Raw genomic sequence first — 22083 nt, forward strand, 5'->3', positions numbered from 1 at the left:
CATAAATGTGTATGTGCTCATTTCAGAAAACGTACACCTTTATAAAGAATATAAAATGGACCCCAAGTGGACAGATTCTCCCAGCTCTAACAGTAATGCGAAGCAGGTGTCGTATTTCAAAGCAAGCCAGGACCACAGGGAGCCAAAGGAACTCATTGGTGTCTGCAACTGATTAGCTCAGTTCATTAGAGCTGGCCAGGGTCACAGATCTGATCTCTGGGAGCACCAGAAACACCCTGGATCTGAGGTCACGGGCCATATAGCACTGTCATTGTCCTTAGAAGGAATAAGGCTTGAAGGATGTGGAGAGAGTAATGCAGAATATCCCCCAGCTCCAGAAGCACGTCTGTGTAGCCTGCTTGCCTGTGCTGGTACCCACTCCTCACCCCAGAGACCTTTACATCTTAGATGCGATTGTAAAGTGATAGGGAAGGTATCAAACTGATCTCTGCTGACCCACAAAAGCTTGTTTAAGGTTTCAATGTAATTAGATGTCTTCATCATATTAAAAACAGTAATATTAAATTTTGCAGGAAATACTGATTTTCAAATTTGCAAAGGTCAAAAATTGAAATACAAATAGATGCTGTAATAGGATTAAAAGGGCAGGAAGAGCTAATGGTGAGTCTGTTCATTGACTGTAATGAGATTATTCTCAGGCAGATGAGTCCTGAGCTTAAACAAGAAAATGAGCTACACAGAGCAGGCATATAGTGTGGATATACTTAAGCCTGATTTTTTTTCTTTTAAACAGAAACATTTATCATAGAACCTCAGCAAAGCTTCATGGAAGTAACTGCACTTGTATTTAATCCTAAATTTACATGTATTAATTATTCTAGGTCATCAGAATAGCATATCAAATAAAAACTCATAAGGACTCTGAACTATGTCCATATTTCATTTATTTATTAAAAATTTAAGCATATACACTGTTTGTTATAGTTACATTGGCAAGTATCCCAATGTGCTGTCAGAGCTCAGCCAGTTAAGTTAATGACATCTTTAATAGGTTCTTATAATGATATTATGTAGTTCAGTTGAGATTTTAATTGTGTAAATAAGATATATCACATACTAAGAAATTTTACTAGACGTTTTTAGAATAGTGACTTATTTCACTAGCTACAACACAGTTTCTGGTGTGAATAAATAATAAAATAAAATAAAATTTCAGCTAGTATTTTTGGCAGAAAAAAAATCAGTGTGTTAAGTTACTAGGATTCTACTTACAATTTTTAAAACTCTTATTAATTCTTTATTAGAATTATACTTTCTATCTTCATTATTAGTAACTATGAATCATTTCTTGACTGTCTAAAACAAGAATGTCACCATGTGCAAGACATTAAACTAGTCACAATGGGGAAATAAATAAATGTAAAAGCCACTGATGGTCTTAAAGAATTCGCTGCCTAGATGGGATGAAAGACATGAAGTACTTAAAATAACAATTTGCACTATAAAGAGTCCTGTGATACCCAGTGATTAATTTGAAGAGTGAATGCTCTAGTAATTCAAAAACAGAGCAAGACTATTACGGCAAATAGCTAGGTCTTGAGAGATGAATATTATTTATATTAGTATTTTAAATAACATCTTTTAAGCTGATATTTCAGTTTCAGGCATGAAGTTTCACTAAGACACATTGTTATACATAATGTAATTTATAAATGTGACTATTCTCTGTGGGGGTGCACAGAATGAAACTGATCATGCCTTTGGTTCGTGGTAAAAATGTAATTATTAGTCCAAAGACTTTCTTTCTTTTTTTAATATATAAAATTTAATTTTTAATTGTTTTTCTGCTTCATCTCTGATTTTCAGTCCCATTTTCCCACATAGGCACCTCTTTGTGTATATTTAATGTAAGACCTTCATACATATATACACATATATATGCACAACATATAATAACGTGTGGGATGTGTTTTTAAGTTTACAAACAGTTATTTACACAAATGGAAGAGCATTGTGTAAGTAAGGGTTCTCCAGAGAAACAGAACCAATAGGATATTTAGAGAGTGAGAGAGATTAATTTCAAGGAACTGGCTTACATAAATGTGGGACTGGCTGGTCTAAAGTCTGTTAGGGCAGGCCAGCAGACTGGGCTCTCAGGCAGGAGCTGATGCTGAAATCTTGAGGCAGAATTTCTTCTTCCTTGGGGAAACCTCAGTTTTGCTCCTTAGGCCTTTCAACTGATTAGATGAGGCCCACCCATCTTATGATACCTCCTTTCCTTGAAGTCAACCAATGGTAGGCGTCTACAAAATAACTTCACAGTGAAATACACCTGGCCTAGTGTTGGATTGATTACTGCATCCTATAGTTTAGCCAAGCTGACACATAAAACTAGTCATCACACCTGACTTCTGGTGTCCTATTCTGCTTAGGAATATCTCTCTCACCCCATCAAGTAACTTTATTAACTTAAATTCCATGCATAGCTTCAACAAGCAAATACACTTTGTGAATTTAACTGAGTTAACTGTTATGACTCATGAAGAAAATAGAACCTGTATTCTCTGTAACCTGGTCTGGTGATGTTGTCCTAGAGATTAAACATGCAACCTCCAGAACCAGCATGTGAAATCGACAGGAGAGAGGCATTGACGCTGGTCACTGGCACTAGAGTCCTGCCTCAGGGGCTGCCTCAGAGCCCTGCTCTTGAGTGAGAATGACAACATAGTGTTAATACTTTAAATGTTTTATATATTTGTTAAAATACATATATATTCCTAATATGTTCACAGACTGTAATCACTGGGAAGTATTGTTCCTACTTGTCACCAGATACTTTTGACTTAATTGATTCTTTGCTCAGTTCCACAATCTTTCTCTTCTTTGTTCTCCTGCAATGGTTTTTCAGAGATCCCTTATGAAAGATTCTTTTTTATTCTTAGAAATAATTCTTTTGTTTGTGAGAAAGATAAGCCCAATAATCTTTCCTTGATAACTTTTGCAGCTATAAATATATGCCTTTTAGGAGGGGAATAAAGTGCAGCATTTATAAAACTTAGACTCTTGAATAAACCAAAAACATTTATTAGCCACACTCACATGATCATACATTTCACTGTTGTGGATTTTTGAGAGCTGTTTCATGGTGTACATTACTTCTTCCTGGTGCCTAAAATCTACTGAGAGGCACTTGGTAACCCGAAGGAAGAGGCAGGGCAGAAGAGGAACCCAGAAATATCCTGGGTGATGACTTTGTCTCTATCTTGGACGGTTTGCTGCAGTTTTCATTTATTGACTTTCACGATGGTAAACAATACTGTGTGCTAGACAGAAACTGAAACTTGGCATTGATTGGAGTCCTCACCAGATTGTGCTAATTTCTTAACTACCTTTGTAACCATAGAAGGAGATAGATCGTCATTCCCAACAATGTTGGTAGAGCCAGTTGACAAAAGAAATAAAACAGGCAAAAATGCAAAAGGTGATAAAACCTGCATGAGAAAAGGGTTAGTCACCGTCTATGCAATGCCCTTAAATATATGGTTGCTCCCTTATCTTATCTTACTGGTTAAAATCTTATCTTATTGGGTAAAATTAGAAAACTAGGAAAAATAAAAAGAACAAAATTTGCTAACAACCCAACTATTTTGAGTACCAGCACTTCTAATACGTTGATATATATTTTCTTACGATCTTTTTAGAAGGTATATATTTTGACCATTTTTGGTCATACTATATACCTTCTACTTATATTTGCTTAACTTTGCAAGATAATCACTTTTCTGATTTCTGGAAAACTCTTCACAAAACTTATTTTAATGGCCTGGTAATAATTCATCATGTGGAATTTCCCTATTGATTAACATCTTGTTTAGTTCAAACTTTTCACCATTACAGGTTTTACAATGGTGAACACCTTTGTACTAAAACCATCGTGTGTGTGTACATGTCTCCAATTATTTCTTTGGGATAGATTTCCTGAAGAGCTGTTACTGGTTCCATAAGGCCATCTCCACAGACATTATAAAACTGATTTGTCAGAGGGTGGTAAGCAATTTACAGTTTACACTTTCCTCCACTCCTTTGATCGAAGTCTTAATTACAAAAGCTATCTGTGCAGCAGACTAGGGATAGGTAAATGTGAATTTTGAAAAAGAATTTACATGGGAACTGTTTGGTAATGTGAAACGTATCTGGTGTGCCCTTTCACAGTGACAAGATTAAATATGGAGATGTGAATATTAAAAGGAGCAAACTTAATTGCCAGGTACCACTGACTAGCCTTAGTGAATTATAGTCATTCTCTTCATGGATATGAGTGTTCAGAATCTAAAAGGGTTTGGTACAGACTAATGAGAGATAGCTCTGTTTTTTTCCTGTTGTTGCATGTTTGTTTCCTCTTAATGATTGCATGGCTTTTCTAAGAGACTTAAAGAGCAGGACAGAGGGTGTCTTCTTTTCTCCTTTTGTGTTCACCCCAGCTATTCATCATTTTTCACATGCTACTCTTGTCCCTTAAATGCTTTGGATGAACTTGGAGGAGGATTTTGCAAGCTCCAGGCCAGTGGTTTATAGTGCAGGGAGCAAAAACGGGACTGGTTTGAGGAAACAGTAGTGGGAACTCAGCAACAAACAGAACAGATTAACAGTGTGGGAACTGCAGGACAGACATTTGATCCCCTGGTTAGAGAGGCATCAGCCGAATATCTTAGAGTCTTGGAATTTTCAGTTTTATTTCTCTTACAGGTCATCTCAAGATGACCTCTTGAGGTTTCATAAGCATTCTTAGTCTATGCTTTATCGGTTACTCTATCTATTGCTAATTTTTTCCTCCTGTTTTGGTCCTTAAGGCTTTTGCTGAACTGACTCTTAACTCCTTACCTTATCTTTTGAGGATTAATTATCTTCTTTTTAATGGTATTTGTTAATTTCTACTTTTATTTTCCACTGTATGGGAATACATTTACAGATGGCTTTACAGTCTGAAGATCTCTTTTCTATACAAAGTAAACATTTCGTACTGTTAGTGGCATTTGTCTCTCATTTATTACTGGTACATCTCACTTCTCATAGGCCAGTGACAATTTTCTCAGTCCTTGTGCCTGATTCCAGGTCCTTATTTTTCTGAGTGTTTGTTTATTTTTGATATCAGGAAATCCGATAGTTGAATTATGTAAATCAGTCAGCAGAGTAAGGGTTGAAACAGTGCAGGTTTTGATATCAGAGTATCTGAGTTTATATACCAAATAATAATAAATGCAGGGCTGAGAAACCTGGGCTGCTACATGAAGGAGCAGCTGAGTCTGGAGTAGCCAGTTAAGGCATCGACATCAACCAAATGAAAGACACACCTGTTAAACCTCCATTGCACTGGGGGAGTTGTAACGGTCACCAAAACCACAGCTCCTTGTGAGGAGCTGTCAGCTTCGCTGCCGTTTCTTCTGTTAGTCATCCTGATGCTCCTCTGTATCTACTTGAAATAAATTAACTTAGAGCTAGATAAATGAAAGGCCATTTTTGTTTGTTGTCTTTACGTCTGGTGCCTTGGAACTGACAGAGGAGCTTTTCCCAAGCCAGGTGGTGGATGAAAATGACATCATTCTAAGTGAAGTAAGCCAAAAAGAGAAAGAAAAATACCATACGATAGCACTGCTATGTGGAAGCTAAAAAAATGACGCAAACTTATTTACAAAACAGAAATAGATTCACAGAGAACAAACTTATGGTCACCAGTCGGGGGAAGGGTGTGGGAAGGAATAAATTGGGAGCTTGAGATTTGCAGATACTGACTGGTATATATAAAATAGATAAACAACAAGGTCCTAATGTAGAGCACAGGGGACTATATTCAGTACCTTGTAATAGCCTATAATGAAAAAGAATATGAAAAGGAATATATATATATATATATATAACTGAATCCCTATGCTGTATACCAGAAACTAAAATAATACTGTAAATTAACTACAGTTCAATTTATCAAAGAATAATATATAAATAAAGAGAAGGAATGAGAGGGGGAAAAAAAGAAAAAAGAATGAAGGCAGAAGCACCACCACGCTTGCTGTTTGACTCACATCCGTGTTGACCAGGCGGAACCTTGCACACAGAAGAACACATGTAAAAACGATAATTCGTGTGGGCTGGAGGCCGACCGCGTTTGACGGAAATGTGTACTTAGAGCCCTTCCCTCCGCTTTAATCCAAATAACGTCAAGACACAGGAGCGTTTAGTGACAGTCCTTCTGCCCTCTAAGAGGTGCGCTGCTTTCTAATGCTTCCAGGGACGTTCCGTTTGTTTCTCAAGTTCACAGATGTGCCCTTAATGTGGTCCGAGTATTTTTGTGAACTGCTGGAAAATTTCACTCACACACTCGTGGTTCCAATGAACACAAAATACCTCTTCCAGAGAGCCATTGCCAGTAAGCAGTATTTTTAGAGGCACATGTCACAGTTTCTGTCTGCCTCTGTTGTGACTGTTAATGGGCCCTGGGTGATTAAGAAGCAGCCTCTGATAAAAGGCATTACCCCACCGCTTCATTAGGGACTCTGAGCAGTAAATATTTACTACAACTTAGGCTCAAGTCAGCATGTCATTAAACGGGGTCCCAGTGAAACAGGCTCCTGGCTGACAGCTGTTACTCCCTCCAACATGTTTGTCAGTTCCCTGTGTCTGAAATCGCAAGTCATTTCTTCTGGGTGTCTGCAGCTGAATGCCCCTGAACAATGGTGTCACATCACGGATGCGTGCTTCCTCGAAGACATATGTGAGTTCACTTTCCGGATTCTTTGGTAAACTTTGCCACTCACTCTGGGAGGCGGTCCTTGTTTCCAGGCATATTCTTTGACCAGTTGAGGAAAGGAATTCTTTTCAAAGAAGTAAGGAGTTGTAAAACACAGTGCACAGATCTAAGCCCTAGAGTCGCTATGACATTTTATTGCACAGAACGCATGTATTATCATGTTCTCCTCTGCTGGGAGGAGCTTGCCCCCTGGGAATTGGAGAGCCAGAATTTCTGGTATCTGACCGGCATAGAAATCTATTTTCCTTTCCTCTCACAGGAGCAGTGAGAGCATCAAACGTCCTCACTCTCCAGCCCTGCAGGGAACCTATTTCTTTTGCTGCCCTTGAAAATGAAAAGGAAGTGCTTGCTATTGAGAACAGTCCCTGCTAACTGTAATGTTACTGGTAGAAATTATGACTTTAAGCAATTAGAGAGGAAAAGTCATTCACATGCCATTTTGACGTTCTGTAAGCACGGCTATAAAAATAAAGTGCTTCTCTGGGCATGCCTGGTCATTATGTGGGGGTTAAGGATGAAGTCGGGGAAAAAAAAGCCGAAACATAAACATGTGTTTTTCATTGTGACATGCAGCGTTAACACTGTTTTTTTACTACTACAGCTACAACTCGGAGGGGTTAGTATCTTTTCATCTATTTTCTAAAACAATACGGTAACCTTTTTACGTTGGCAAACCTGGAGCTGCTAAGAACACCCTGCGTCGGGTTCTGCTTGGTACAGAGCATTCGCTTTCGTAAACTGATGAGGTGCATGTCCACATGTTTATACAAGGGCAGGAGAGTATCTTCTTGCCTAAATTTCAGGCGTGGCATCATCGCATGTGTCTTTGCTCAAGCTCAGACCCAGCCAGGTGGCTTCAAAATGCAGGATCGGAGCCTGAGTGCAAAAGAAGCAACCACTGTTGGCACGGAACTTCCACGATAATTCCCTGGGCTGAGTTTGAAGCAAAGGAAAATCCTGTTGACGGTCAGTTCTGAAAAGCCCACTTGCAGGAAGGAAAACTGGTGGAGGGAGATTTTATTCCTTTCCTCCTCTTCCCAGAAGAATGCTTTGCTTATGCATCCCGAGTCCAAGGAAGTCTAATAAATCCCCAATTCTAGAGAATTTCATGTTATCAGCTGCTCAGACTCAATGCATCCTCTTTCAGGAAAGGATCGTAATTAATTTTTTCCTGCATCTGTGGATAAATATAAATGATATACACAGGCATCTCCTTCCTACTGAAAAAGGGCACTCTCTTCCACCGATAGTTTTCTGGAGACAGGCTTCTCGCAGAATTAATCTCCTCTGCTCCCACGTCTGAGGGTTGGTGGGTATTCGAGCTATTTGAGGATGAGTCCTCCTGCCCCACTGGATTGTTAGGCCTGGGAGTGCTCAGTTCCCAGGACCACTCATCCCTAAACCCGCTCCCAGGACTCAAGAGTCCCCCTCCTCCTACAATGCACCTAGCATTCTGCCCATAGTGGGTGCCAAAGTCCTGTTGATCCAGTGAAATCATCTTGAACAGGGATCCCATGGGGGCAGTCATTCATTCTATGCTGAAAAGCACATGTTATCATAATCCACTTAATGGCAAACCCCCCACATATTCTGTCACAGACTTACTGCTAACTTGGGTAACTTGGAACAGTCGTGATTAAAAAAAATGGTGAGAAAGAGCTCAAATGCTACTTGGCATGAGGAATGTCACTTCTGGTCAGGGATGGAGACAGGGAGGCTGGTATCTTTGCACAGAGTGGAGTAAGGCTGATTGGACTGGCTTCAAAGGCAAGACTTCCTGAGAACCGCAAATTAAGTGCACTCAAGCCTCATTTCTAGCTGTATGGAAATGTTGCAAACATTTCAAAAACGGAGGGCAAATTACAAAACAAGCATCAAGCCATGGTTGAGCCCAGTACCTGCTGTCATGAGAATCACTGGGTGAAGGGATGGACATTTTGCATTAGAAAATTTTTTTATTTAAATGGACTAAAATGCATATTTCCCGAGGTGACTTACAATCTAGTGAGAATTTACTTATAAGATAGTTTTACAATGTTTTGGAAACATTCTAAATGTGAAATCAAGCATTCTGGGGTTTTTGTTTGATTGTTTTTTATTCCTTACCTAGAGATTCACCAGTAATAAACTGTAGTGTTTCATCTACTTAAAGTTTATAGTTCATTGCATTTTTTTTAATTAAAGTATGGTTGACTTACAATTGTGTTAGTTTCAGGTGCACAGCAAAGTGACTTGATTATATATGTACACACACATATACATATACACATACATATATTTTCTTTGTATTGGTGATTTATCAGTTACCCATGACTAGAGTGAATAGTCTGAGAAATATATACTTAAACCAAACAAAAGTTCTAGAATAGCCTTCTTTTCAGAAGTTTGCTTTCAGGATCCTCCCAGCATGCAGCTCTCACCCCGGGAATATGGCAGGCCAGCCGGGAAACAGTTATGCTTGTACCATCTTATGTAGAGTTCATTGCTGGGCCTCAGTAGCAGGTATTTACAAGGTTTTTCAAGGGTCTATTAGCATAGGGCACGTACCTGGATAAAGAAAAATAACCTTTATCCAAATGATAAAATGAGCGTCTTCCTCTGCTTCTCACAATTCACAGACATTATCTCACACCTACCTCATGAACCACCTTTTAAAGTGAAGGCTTTCCTATAACGAAAAAGAATATGGAAAGGAATATATATACATGTATATGTATATAACTGAATCATAAATGTTGTACACCAGAAGTTAACACAATATTGTAAACTGACTATACTTCAATTAAAAAATACAAAGTTTGAGAACTGCTTCTATAGTGGAAGGAGTTGGAATGAGCCATAAAAACTTTTTAATTTAAAACTCCAAAAAAAGTAAAATAAAGTGAAGGCTCCACTTTAAATCACTTTACTGTACCTCTGAGACCAGGGGCTGAGCAGCCGGCGCTGGGCCATGGTGGGTGATTGCAGGCCTGCTGTCCTGAGCCCCGTCTGAGCTGGACCCAGAGTCCTCACTCAGAGCCTGGGGGGCTGGGCAGGATGAGGGCTGGGAGGAGGCAAGCAGGGCTCTAGGCAGGCCAGCAAAGGGCCAGCCCCAGGGCTGCTGATGCCCGGCTCCACCAGGTGAGGAGCAGAGCGGAGGAAAGCACAGGGGGCGGAGACCAAGTATCCCATGGCAAAAAGCAAAACAGACAAAAAAACAAGCAGGAAAGAACAGGGCTCTCAGTGGAGGATGGAGGAGGAACATGGACCTTCCAGGAAGAGGATGAATCAGCCATGCTCCACTGTCCCCCTCGGCCTTGGGGAGACCTGGCACTCAGGCTGCCTGGCTTCAGATCCTCACTCTGGTACCTACTGATCATGCCTCCTTAGGGAGATGCCACCTGCACTCGCCCATTTCCTAATCTATAAAATAGATGTGAAATCATTACCAACTTCGAAGATCCCCGTGAAGGTTACTTAGACAATAGAAAACGCTTCGGCTCGCTCCTGAAAAGAGCAACACCTGCCGCGGGGAGTCGAGTGTGTTTGCGTTGCATTCATTGTCTGTTGCAACTCCAAGGGCACGTTGGGGAACTCTTTAATTTCTGGGTGGCTTTTTTCCACCAACAGTATTTGTAAGGGGCTTTGTTTCCTTGTCAAACCCTTTGCAACAAATTAATTTTAAAATTCAAATCCAGAGTTTTACTCACAGGGAACACTGAAGCGTGGAGGTGTTCCTTTTTTGCTTAATTGGCAAAGGTACAAGGAACATCACCAATCCAGACTTCAGGGGGAAAGTGCAACTTATCGTTGCACACGTTTCTCAGAATCGAACCTTTGTTTAGAGTTTTAAGGAGGAAATAACTTGGTAGAAAAGAACCCTTGTTTAGAGTTTTGGAAATAATCTGATGTGATATTCATACTTTAGCGCGGATTTTCACAAAAAAATCTTGTCAAGTTGAATTAGGAAAACAAAGAGCGAATATCAAGCAGAGGAGTGTGGGGGAAGGGGGTGGAAGGGTGGACCATGGTCAGGAAGTTTGGGATTCAGTTTTTGATCATCCATTTTAAATGATGTACGTATGAGTGGGGTTCCAGTGCTTGGTGTTTTGGAAGACGCAGAAAAGAATCATCATTTTTATTCTCAAGGACTTAGAGTCAGGGAGGTGACATACGACATATACAGGGGAACTTTACATCCCCTGAATGCAACACATACCTGGCACATGGGAACTATGAATTGCTCACTTTTTATCCCCGAAACACAGCAAAATGAGAAAATATAATAAAAGGTTACAAACAAGTTTTTATAGGCACCCTGAGAGAGATGTAAAATTCTACAGAGAGGTGAGGGCAGGACGTGGACGGGTAAACACAGAGGCAGGTCATTACCAACATGCAGGACATGTGGCTTTGTGGGTACCAGCAAAGGCAGTGAGGGTAGAATACTCAGGAAACGGGTGTCGTTGTGAGCAGTTCAGTTTGATTAAAGGGAAGTGGTGAGAAATGAAGTCAGAAAGTAGTTTGGCTCCAGACCAATCAGGACCTTGAAAATTGGGATCGGGAACTTGGACTTGATTCTATAGGCAATGGGGACCCACAGAGGACTTCAGAGCAGAGAAATGGCCTGATCAGAGCTGAGCTTCAGGAGGATGAATAACTAAAATGGATCAGTAAGTGTCCAGTGTTGAATACAACGCGGCTGACAGTTGAACCACCACAGGAAGGAGGAGACCAGTGTGGGAGGCACTTAGATGAAAATGATACAACGCATTTTGAACCTCCCAGTGACAGGTGATGACATTAGCAGAGCCAGGCATCCCAGAAGGAAGAGCTGGCTTGACAGGGGGGATGTTGAGTTCAACTCAGGATATATTAAGTTGAAGGTGCTGGCAGGACATTCAATGCCAGAATGCATGAGAGAGATTTTCAGTAGGCAGGTCATTGACACACACAGGATAATTGAAGCCTAGGAATTAATTGCCAAAGGAGAAAGTGCCCAAGAAGAGAGGACTAAGGACAGACCCTTAAAGAGCACCCCCACTTACAGAGCAGGAACCCCCAGAAAGGCGATGGCAGAAAAATGGAGTGAATACTTTGGCGTGTCGAGGAAGTCACAGAGGGAGAAAGTGTCAGGAAGAAAACTGTAGGCAAGAATTGTATTGTTGCAAGTAAACATGGGGAACCTGAGAACGCAGTCTGAACGGGGTGACTAACAGGAAACTGGTGACCTTTCCTGACAGCGGAAGAGCTGTGATGGCCAAAGCCACGCTCTGACACATGGAGGGGAGGGTTGTGTGTGAGCACGGAGTATCGTCTTCAGGATGCTTAGAGGGAAAAGGAAAGAGATGTCAGAATTATCTCAATTCTACTACTCCCTTTAGAAGTCAACAACTCCACTTGGCAATTGAGGGGAATAGTAAAATTAAGCTAATTTTATAAGAACAGGGAGACTGCAAGAGGTCTGTAAACTGAAAGAACGGCCTCCGTACACTCTAAGGGAGTAATTTTGCAAACTGATCATAAGGAGTGAAAGATCTCAAAGCAAGAGGTAACATAGGAGACAAGAGACATAACTGGTATGTTCCAGTTTTACGAGATCCATGTTAGGCATATAGATTATTGTTAACAGATTCCCCATGAACGTGGTCTCCAAACAGCTCAGAATTGCCCACGAGGGAAACCCCAGTGGAAGATGAGCCCTTTTTATGATCCAGACACGTGGCTGCCCTTGGAATGTGTCTGGTCTTCCCAGGGACAAATTTCCTTGTCTTTCTGTTACCTTCCATTGCCATTTCTCAGGAGAATCAGAGCAACAGACTGAGTAATCTCTTTGCAGGAGTTTCTCAAGATGAGAAAGACTTCCTGCAGTGCATCCAGCAGGGGTCAGGGGGAAACAGTCCTCAAACCTGCCTTGCGTGTGGAAGATGAGAGTTAATTCAAGCATTTCACTGACCTGAGAGATACAGAAAGGTGTGAGGTGTTGTGCAGGGGCTGCTGGGATGCGTTTACTGCAGGTGCTGAGTAGGAATTTTTCAGAGTGAAAATAGAGGAAGACATGAAGATTCGCCTACTTCTGCAACCAAGAGAGCATCTTTAAATCTCAAATGCTGTCATTAGTGTGGTTATTATTACTAATATCATCCACAGTAATAGAAACGGTGAAAATGTATCTTGCCACTTGCTACTATATACCTAATTGAGAAATAGTGGGGAGAAGGCACCATTTATCCTAGTTTAACAATGAGTCAATTCCTATGGGAAAAAATGACCATAGCATGTCATTTTAAGTACCTAAAACCCCGCAAATTCAAGTGTTTACCTGAGTATACATCGCCCGAAAGTAGATTCTAAAAAGTATGAAACAAACGTGTTGCTCCAGCACAAAGACAAAGGTGGCTAAAAATACAGTATAAAAGTAGGGAAAATACGTTAAAATGCATAAAATTTGAGCACAAGATTAAGAAAGTACCACGATCAGAGAACCAGAAGTAAAGCTGGACAAGACCTGGAATGCTCCACTGGCAACCTCCTGGCTTTATAATGAGGAAAGAGAGCCCCAAGGTGCCCAAGATCCCATTAAATGATACAGATAAATCAATCAGAGTGCCTTCAATAAATCAGTAGGGTGTATTAAACTGTGGCATATTTTACATTTTTATATTCATCCATTAACTTTTTAAAAAAAAATCTATGTCTATTTGAAGTAGCTTAACTTACAAACAATAGAATTAGCCATTTTACATCACAAGGTAGAAAAATTTGTGAATAAGCATTCAGACATACTTACTTAAACTTGTACTGAGTGTGAAGAAATGCTGATTAATAAAAAAAATCCATTGAAAACTCATGTTATTTTCAACGTGGTTTTAAAAACTTAACTTGCAGAGAAAGAGTATACAGCTCAGTGGTAGAGCACATGCTTAGCATGCACGAGGTCCTGAGTTCAATCCCCAGTGCCTCCATTAAAATAAACAAATGAACAAACATAATTACCCCCCAAAAAAAGACTACAAAAAAATTAACATGCTTTCTCTGTTTACTAAAATCATAGTTCAGTAAACTTTATGGGCACCAATTAATACAGACTGCATTATTGTGGGTACTGTTAAAAGATTTTTATGATTTTAAGATTCAGTTTATTACACAAAGTGAGCCTATTACAAGAAAACAGCTAGGAAGGGTATTTTTCTGGATTTTATACATTTTAGTTATGTTCATAGTGCATCTGTGACTGTTTCGATGATTGGTTTTGTGAAAGCTAAGATCAGCGAATTTTAAATGTACATAAACATTGCCAATAATATGTAACTAAAATACATGCATTAGTTATAATGGTTGTGTCATTTTGACTTGTACTTTGCAGAAGTATAAATACTACACCATGTTGGTGAGTCTCTGGACCCTTATGTGTTAACAGTTATTTTTCAGATACTTTGGAATTTTTAATAATGGAATTAATTGACTTGTCCAGTTTCCTGTTTCACAGTAATATTTCAGTTGAATGCACGTGTATACTTTGTTAGATGTGACACATGCTCTGAAAGAGAAAAGTCAGTACTGTGGGCAATAGATATAGGGAATTAATATTCACCTGGCAATAAAACTGCTTTATAAAAAGGAAATTTCTTAACAAAAATACCAAGAATCTAAAAGGAAATCATGACATCACATAACTGGGATTCCTATTTCTTCATAACTTGAAGTTTTTTTTTATTTTAATAAAATCACTACTAAAATCAAAGCTGTTTGGTGTTTCTTCCACGAGTATTTAAAAGTAAGAATGATCTGGAAATGAATATATTTATGTATATGCATGATTGGGACATTGTGCTGTGTACCAGAAATTGACACATTGTAACTGACTATACTTCAATTTAAAAAATAAAAATATAAAAGTAAGAATGATCTAATGTTCCAAAGCAGCCCAAGTGAGGCCCATCTAGATGCTCAGTAAAACTGCAGGGGCCCTGTTGACAGTCCCTGGCTCCAGAAAGGACTATGCTCCCTCCTCCCCCACCTCCCAGTCCAGAGCCTCTGTGATTAATACACTGGAATGAGCCATCATGCTTGTTTGGTGTGCTTCACTCAGTGGAGTAACTCCTCGCTTCTCAAGTTTCACCAGCTCAGCTGTGGCCCCACATCCCTGGAGCTTCTCGGAAGGGACCTGAGCTCCCTGTCTGCCTGTGGCCAGAGCACCTGATTTCCATGTCCTGGGCAGCCCGCTGACATGAGGGGAGAGCCCCACACTCAGCTTCTGCTCTTGGGCCGCTTCCGTGCTCCCTCTCCCGTCCTCTCTGCGTCCATCCCTTCCTCCGCCCAGTGACTTCCTGACCCCTGTACAGAGGCTCCTCCAGGCAGGCACTGCCCCCCAACTGACCCTCCCCACTCTTCTTATCTTGGGCTTGGACCCCCCCTACACCAATGTAGACCCATTGGGCTTACACAGTAATCGCATCTCCCTTTCTATTTTTTGTGGGGACACCTGTCAGCTCCCCCTTATCATAGTGCATGGGAATTTGGGTTAACCAAATAGAGGACCTTGTGGTTCCCATTTGAGGGCCAAAATACTAATACCATTAACTGAAGAGATGATGAAATTGAGGCATAGGGAGATTAAGTCACTTGGGCTGGCCACCAGCTGGTGAGAATTAGAGCTGAGATTCAAACCCCAAGAGTCAGAATGGCCAAGTGTGTGTTCTTAGATGCTGAGGAGGGTAAGTGGGCAGGGCAGGGGTGGGGGTGATGGAGGGCGGGGGTGTGGAATATTGAGAAGCCCATGAACTAACAACTAACCCATTACAAGTCACCAGCAGGTCCTTATTTTTCTTTTTGTTAGCAGATTTATTAGGTGGGGGTTTGAGGGGAAGAGGGTACAGCTCAGTGGTAGAGTGCGTGCTCAGCACACACAGATCCTGGGTTCAATCCCCAGTACCGCCGCTAAAAAAATAAACCTAATTACCTCTCTCCCTCCCAAAAAAAGAGAATAACACACACAAAAAAATCTTTAAGTAGGTGGTGAACTTATGCATGCATTCCCAAAAGTAAGTGTGTTCTTTAGTAAGTAGTGTATTTGAGCATTTCATTTTCCTATAGTAGAGAGGATAAAATGCTCTACAAACAGAAAGACAGACTAAGCCTTGGGGGGTGGTGGTGTAATGAGAGAAAATGGCATTCTTTTGCTCTTCCTGGCAGCAAATCAAAGACAGACTCACACAAAAGACATAGGCAGCCCTGGAGAAGTCACTGAAATGTGTCACGTCCCCTGTCGTGAGGGTCTGCCTCTGAGCACAGCCAAGCCCCAGAGCTGTGCCGGGTAGTATTTATGAATTTAGGATTCTGCAGAACTAGAGTAAGGATGATCACTTTTCAAGGAGTGTCTGGTGTGTTCATCGTGTGATTGCTGGACTCTGTCGTGAGCACATTTATAGATGTGGAGAGGCTGCGTCAAACGATGTCACTGGACTTGCAGCCAGCCTTCCGGGGGAGAGAAGGTGACAGATAATGAATATGTATGTTGTGACAGGACTAGAAGGACAGAGAAAGGAAAGTGACCAGTGGCTTCCAGGACTGATGGAGGGGATGCTGAGATGCAGAGATGGACGCGCTTCCAGTAACTGAGTGGGACACGTGCAGCGATCAGGCAGGCTTGCGACTGTATTTTGTAAATGGCGGTGAAAATATTTCGCAGTTACATAACATGAGTGTGCGAACCCACTCAAAATCTGTCCCCAAAAGGCGCTCGTGACTGAAATTTCTGTTCCATGTACCATCCAGGCCCCATCCAACCCTCTTTAATTACAGGTTCTCCAAGAAGGAATAGCAGAGATCAGTCCTGGGTTCTAATTCTCTTCTAACATTTGGACGCTCACACACATGATCTTTCTCCTTGAGCTCAGCTGCAGCAGGCATATAAATGAGACAGATTCACGTGTCTTGCTCCCAAATTGCCTTCCCCTGAGTTTCATGTATTATGTCCCATCCTCGTGGAAGACATTTGGAGCTAAATATTCCATCACAGCTGAAATGCCACCACCGTTTATCTCTCCTTCTGAATGGTGTTTATTGCAGAGTCTCCACTCATGAAGTCTCAAGGGATTTTTCTGAAAATAGATGACAGTTTTCTCCACCTCTCCAGGCAGCGGGTGATTTCTGGCATTTCTCTCCCATCACCCCTCCATCTCCTTTGCTTCTACTTGTAGTAAAATAACAACAACAACAACAACAACAGTCCTTTCCCACCTGACTTATGCCTCTTTTATCATGTTTCTTGGGGGCTGGGACCCTCGTACCCTCTCACTGAAGAGCCTTAGTGTTTGCTGCTAAAACTGCCCTCACACAAGCCTCTGGGGTGGTTTCTAGTTTTTCTCTCCAAGCCTCTTGCAATAATACTTCTTATTGCCTAATAAACCAGGACCAAGGTACTCAGTCTCCACGGTGAAGCTCTCATCACACCTCCGAGCTGCCCTGCTGTAGCCCTTCCGCCTTTGCGCTGCCACTCACAGGAAGGCTGTTAATTTCCTGGCCAGTTTCATCCCTAAGGACCAGGCATAGAGCAAGCTCCATGCCACCTTCATCTCCCTCGAGGGGTCTGGGAAAATCTGTCTCCTGCATACACTCTTCTCCTGACCTGTTTGGAGCGATGATTCAGGTCCTGAAGTGACTGCCTAAGGACACATCTTCCGCACCTTTCAGTGCCCATTTGAAGAGTCCTCAGATGAATCCCTGTTATTGCCCCGTGTCCTCATCAGCTCTGGATGCTATAATAAGGGACCATAGACTGAGGGCTTATTTCTCCCAGTTCTGGAGGCTGGAAGTCTGAGATCAAGGTGCCGGCTGAGTCAGGCCCTGGTGAGTCTTCCTAGCTTGCAGACTGCGCCTTCTCATTGTGGCCTCACCTCACGTGGGAGAGAGAGCTCTGGGGTGTCTTTTTGTTTGTTTATTTTGTTTTTATTTTTTTGGCGGGGAGGTAATTAGGTTTGTGTATTTTTTTAATCGAGAAAGTTACTGGTGATTGAACCCAGGACCTCGTGCATGCTAAGCACACACTCTACCACTGAGCTATATACCCTCCCTCCTCCTCGGAGTGTCTTCCTCTTCTGATAAGGACACTAATCCTATCCTGGGGGCCCCACCCTCCTGACCTTATTGAAACCTAATCACCTCCCAGAGCCCCACATCCAAGTGCCATCACACTGGGGATCAGGGCTTCCACACATAAGTTTGAGGGGACACACACTCAGTCCAGGCACTTGAACAGCTCCTGCTCAGATGCCTGGTGGTTCAGATGACTGCATGTTTGCAAACTCTCCACTAGCCACAAAGGATACTCGTAAAAAATACTGAGGGTTTTACTGCTAATAAAGTCATAGAGTCCCGTGCCATGTTTTTCTTAGGACTTCTTCTAATCGCCTTTTCTGGTGTGGTGTCTGCTGTGCTCAGTTCATAAAGATCATCTGTATCCTGGTGACCAAGGGTTTAAATCATGAAGTCTAGTAAATCACCAAGGAGAGATGTTCACAGATCTTCCATAAAGCATGCATCTTCTGCTGTGCATCTGAGAACTTGCAGGTGCTCCTATTTCTTTTTTTTTTTTTTTCTTTAATTAAGTTTTATCTTCCGTTTTTTTACTGTGCCTCTAGCATTTAGTGGCGAATGGGAGAGCAAATCCATTTATAACTCTATCCACTAATTTCCTCTTGCTGCTGTAACAAATGACCACAAACTTAGTGGTTTGAAAAACCACAAACTTATTATTTTACAGTCCTAGGGGTCAGAAGTCCAAAATGGGTGGAGGCTAAAATCAAGGTGTTGGCAGAGCTGATTTCTGGAGGCCCTGAAGGAGAATCCACTTCTTCCCCTTTTCCAGATCCTGGGCCACCTGCATCCCTTGGCTCGTGACCCCATGTCACTCAGACCCCTGGTTCCACTATTACTCCTCCTCCTCCAACTCTGCCCCGCCTCCTCCTTCTTATAAGGACCCCCCTGATCTCATTAGACCCTCTCCAATACTTCAGAATAATCTCCCCATCTCACGATCCTTCATCATATCTCCAAAGTTTCTTTGCCGTGTAAGATGACATATTCATGGGTTCTAGACATTAGGACATGGACCTCTTCAAGGTCCATTATTCTGCCTGCCCCACGCTACTTACTTATCAGTTTGGACCTGTGGATAGTACTTTTCACATGCTGAATTGAAAATAAACGTATTCACGTTCAAATGAAGAGCAGATAGAGCATTATGTTGTGCTTTATTTATAAAAGAATATTTATAACACTTTAATACATCATGGTAGTTACATATCATATTGTTGCTATGCATACAGTACATGTGTATTTATAATAAGTAACAATAAAAATAAACAAGAGGCGGGGAGCAGGGTATAGCTCCATGGTAGAGTGAGCGCCTAGCATGAGTAAGGTCCTGGGATCAACCCAGTACCTCTATTAAAAAGTAAGAAATAAATAAGACTAATTACCTACCCCTTCCAAAAAAAAAAAGGTTTAAAAAAAGATATTTAAAAAAAGTGAACAAGACCTTAATAATGCCAGAATCCATCAATACAAGTACCTGTGGGACTCTCCTACAATTTTGCATGTAAGAGTATGTCACATTTCTGAAATGTTCCCCCAGTGACACTCTTACTTTGCCCGTGGTTTTCTCAGCATTTGTACCTGGACACCATAGCAACCTGTGAGGCAGTGACACCTGCAGAAGGGAACCCCATGTGCTGTTGGCAAGTATGGAGTTCACTCCAGCCCCAACCCGAGCCTCTGCTGAGTGAGTTGCTTCTCTGGCTCCTGAATGCCCTGCTTCTCCTATACCATGGAGGAAGCACTCTGGGGGCCAAGCCACCTGCTGGCTCAAGGTCTCAAAAATAGAGACCACAGGAAGGGAGAAAAAAAAACCTAATTAACTTTGTAAACCCAATATACATGGATAGATTGTGGATGGTGAGAACAGTACATCTAAGGACATTACATCTGGTGAAGCCTGGCCAACCTGAGATCAATGAGTTTGATCTACTTTATCTATCACATTGGTCTGTGATGACGCTTCCTTCAAGGTACCCAATATTGTGGGGTACTTCCGTGTGTTTTTCTTAGATTCATTTTCATTTTTCCAAATTACTTTTATTAATAAGTACCATTATGAACCTTCTTTTCTGTAACTCTTGTTTAAAAAAGTGTCCCTGTATTCCAGGGAGACAAAAATTAAACATTGGAGGTTTGGTTCCCACATTGTTTCAGAAAGTTAGTTCCCTGTTCTAAATAATTATGTTTGAAGATTATGAATCATAAACTAATTGCAAGCTCCCTGCCTATGATTTTAGAAGTAATTGAAAGGGTGGAGAGTACAGCTCAGCTGTAGAGTGCCCACTTAGCATACGTGAAGTCCTGGCTTCAATCCCCAGTGCCTCCAGTAAAAAATAAATTAATTCAGTTAAACTAGAAGTAATAGAGCAACCAAAATCATCTTCAAATTTATCAACTCTTGATCTCTAAGGAATTTAGAGGGTAGTCTATGAAATAACGAAGAGGAAAAATTTGATGTTTGAAAAGTGAACAAAAGTGGTAACAAAATTAGGTAATTGTTAGTTTTCTTTCTTGTCTCAAAATATTTATTAATCTTGACATTTGCTGTGTGATCTTAAAAGATCATCAGTGTTTTCTCATCAGTGTTCATCCTCTTCTACTTGACAACTGTTGTTATTTTCTGTTGCCTGAGTTAAGAGGCATAAAATTATCCTGCCTTTCAATTTACACATTTACTTATCAGGGTGAAGTCAGTATTTCTGTCCTAGAATATGTATGTATATGTATGACTGAAGCGTGATGCTGTACACCAGAAATAGACACAACATTGTAAACTCACTGGACTTTGATAAAAATAAAATTTTTCTGTCCTAGGATTGAGCCTGGGCTTTGCGGTCTCATGGTCAAGGGGAAAATGACCTCAGAAGAACTGAGCTGGGGGTGGCCAACAGCAGCGCCTGGCATGTGAGGGAGGCAGGAGGGTCAGCGGACAGCTCGATGCCTGTATACAAGGGAGCAAGCCCACATCTCAGCGCTCCCTCTCCCCTCCCTGCCAGGTGTCTCTCTCTGTCTCCGTTTCCCTCCCTCCTTCTCTCTCATCTTTATACTATATTTAGTAACGTTTGGATACAGAGACGGTCACCCCATGGATTTCTAGCACAATTCTGTTATTATGATCCCCTGCCGGCGTAGAGATAGTTTAATGTTTCCAAAGCAGCTTTACAGCCCTTCTCTTGTTTGATCCCCAGAACATCCCTCTTCAAGCCTCGGCGTCTTGGAGGACCACTGGGCGATGTTGTCCTGTAACTGCCCAGTGAACTTTGTTTTAAGAGCAAAACTACAGCCTGCAAGGTAGCGATGTCAGTTTAATCCGCTCTAACCACCCAGAGAGACACAGACTCACACATGACATGAGGAATACTTTAGTTACCCATCATTCTTCCTGAGATTAGTCATTAGACCCCCTGATTAGCCTCATCAGGCTACCAGGCAGGTATGGGGAAAAAAACAGCTAATGATCATTAGCTAAATTTAGAAACACCAGTCTTTTTTTTTTTTTTTTTTTTTTTTTTTTGGTGTGGATTAGAAATAGTGAAAGTCAGTGTGTCTTTCGCAATCTTCCACCCCAGAAGCTACAAGAACATTAGAAGAAATAACGAATAGAAAGAAATGAGTCATGCTTCTAATTGGGGGAAGAAAAGGCGTTTACTTCAGCTCTCTGGAGTGCCTATCTACCTAAATATAAGCTTATTTATCTTTAATGTGATTTTTTGCAGCGATCCTGCTATCAGCTTAAAATTTTTTAAAGTATTTGTGCATTTAATGTAGCCCAACACATAAATACACATATATTATTTTGGTTTCTTTTTTTTTTTCTTTTTCAAATGGAGGCATTAGGAATTGAACCAAGTACCTCATGCATGCTCAGCATAATCTATATATATATAGAGAGAGAGCTATACATAGATATACATTTCTACGTATATATCTGTACATGCAAGTACATATGCGTATATGCTGTATTCGTGGTAAGTCAGTCTGGCTGTGGTGTGACCCGCATCCTCTTGCTGGGGCTTGTTTCTCCTCCCAGGGGATCGTGGCTCTCCAGAGATGCTCTTATTTACTCCCCTCCCACTATTTTTGTCTACCGTCGGTCTTTGGATAATGTGTTAAAGTTTGTAGGTGCCGATAAATGGGAAATTCGTCTGGTCATAAAATTCATAGCAGGCATTCGTTTTTATTGAAGTATAGACACTTGACAATGTTGTGTCAGTTTCTGGTGTACAGCATCATGCTTCAGT

At 41.2% G+C, this 22083-nt stretch overlaps 1 protein-coding gene across 3 annotated transcripts in view; it reads left to right on the plus strand.

Annotated features, from left to right (window-relative positions):
• Positions 1-22083, plus strand: part of KCNQ5 (potassium voltage-gated channel subfamily Q member 5) — a 451726-nt gene that overhangs the window by 162151 nt on the left and 267492 nt on the right. The window contains exon 1 of one of the 3 annotated variants that reach the window (XM_074368772.1): positions 5221-6727. The exons of the other annotated variants lie outside the window; for them this stretch is intronic. Coding sequence (XP_074224873.1) covers positions 6687-6727 — 41 coding nt within the window. The 5' untranslated portion in view covers positions 5221-6686. Of the gene's footprint in view, positions 1-5220; positions 6728-22083 lie in introns of those variants that run through there. 3 annotated transcript variants of the gene reach the window in all.

This window comes from Camelus bactrianus, chromosome 8 (assembly GCF_048773025.1).
Source record: "Camelus bactrianus isolate YW-2024 breed Bactrian camel chromosome 8, ASM4877302v1, whole genome shotgun sequence".
NCBI lineage: Eukaryota > Metazoa > Chordata > Mammalia > Artiodactyla > Camelidae > Camelus > Camelus bactrianus.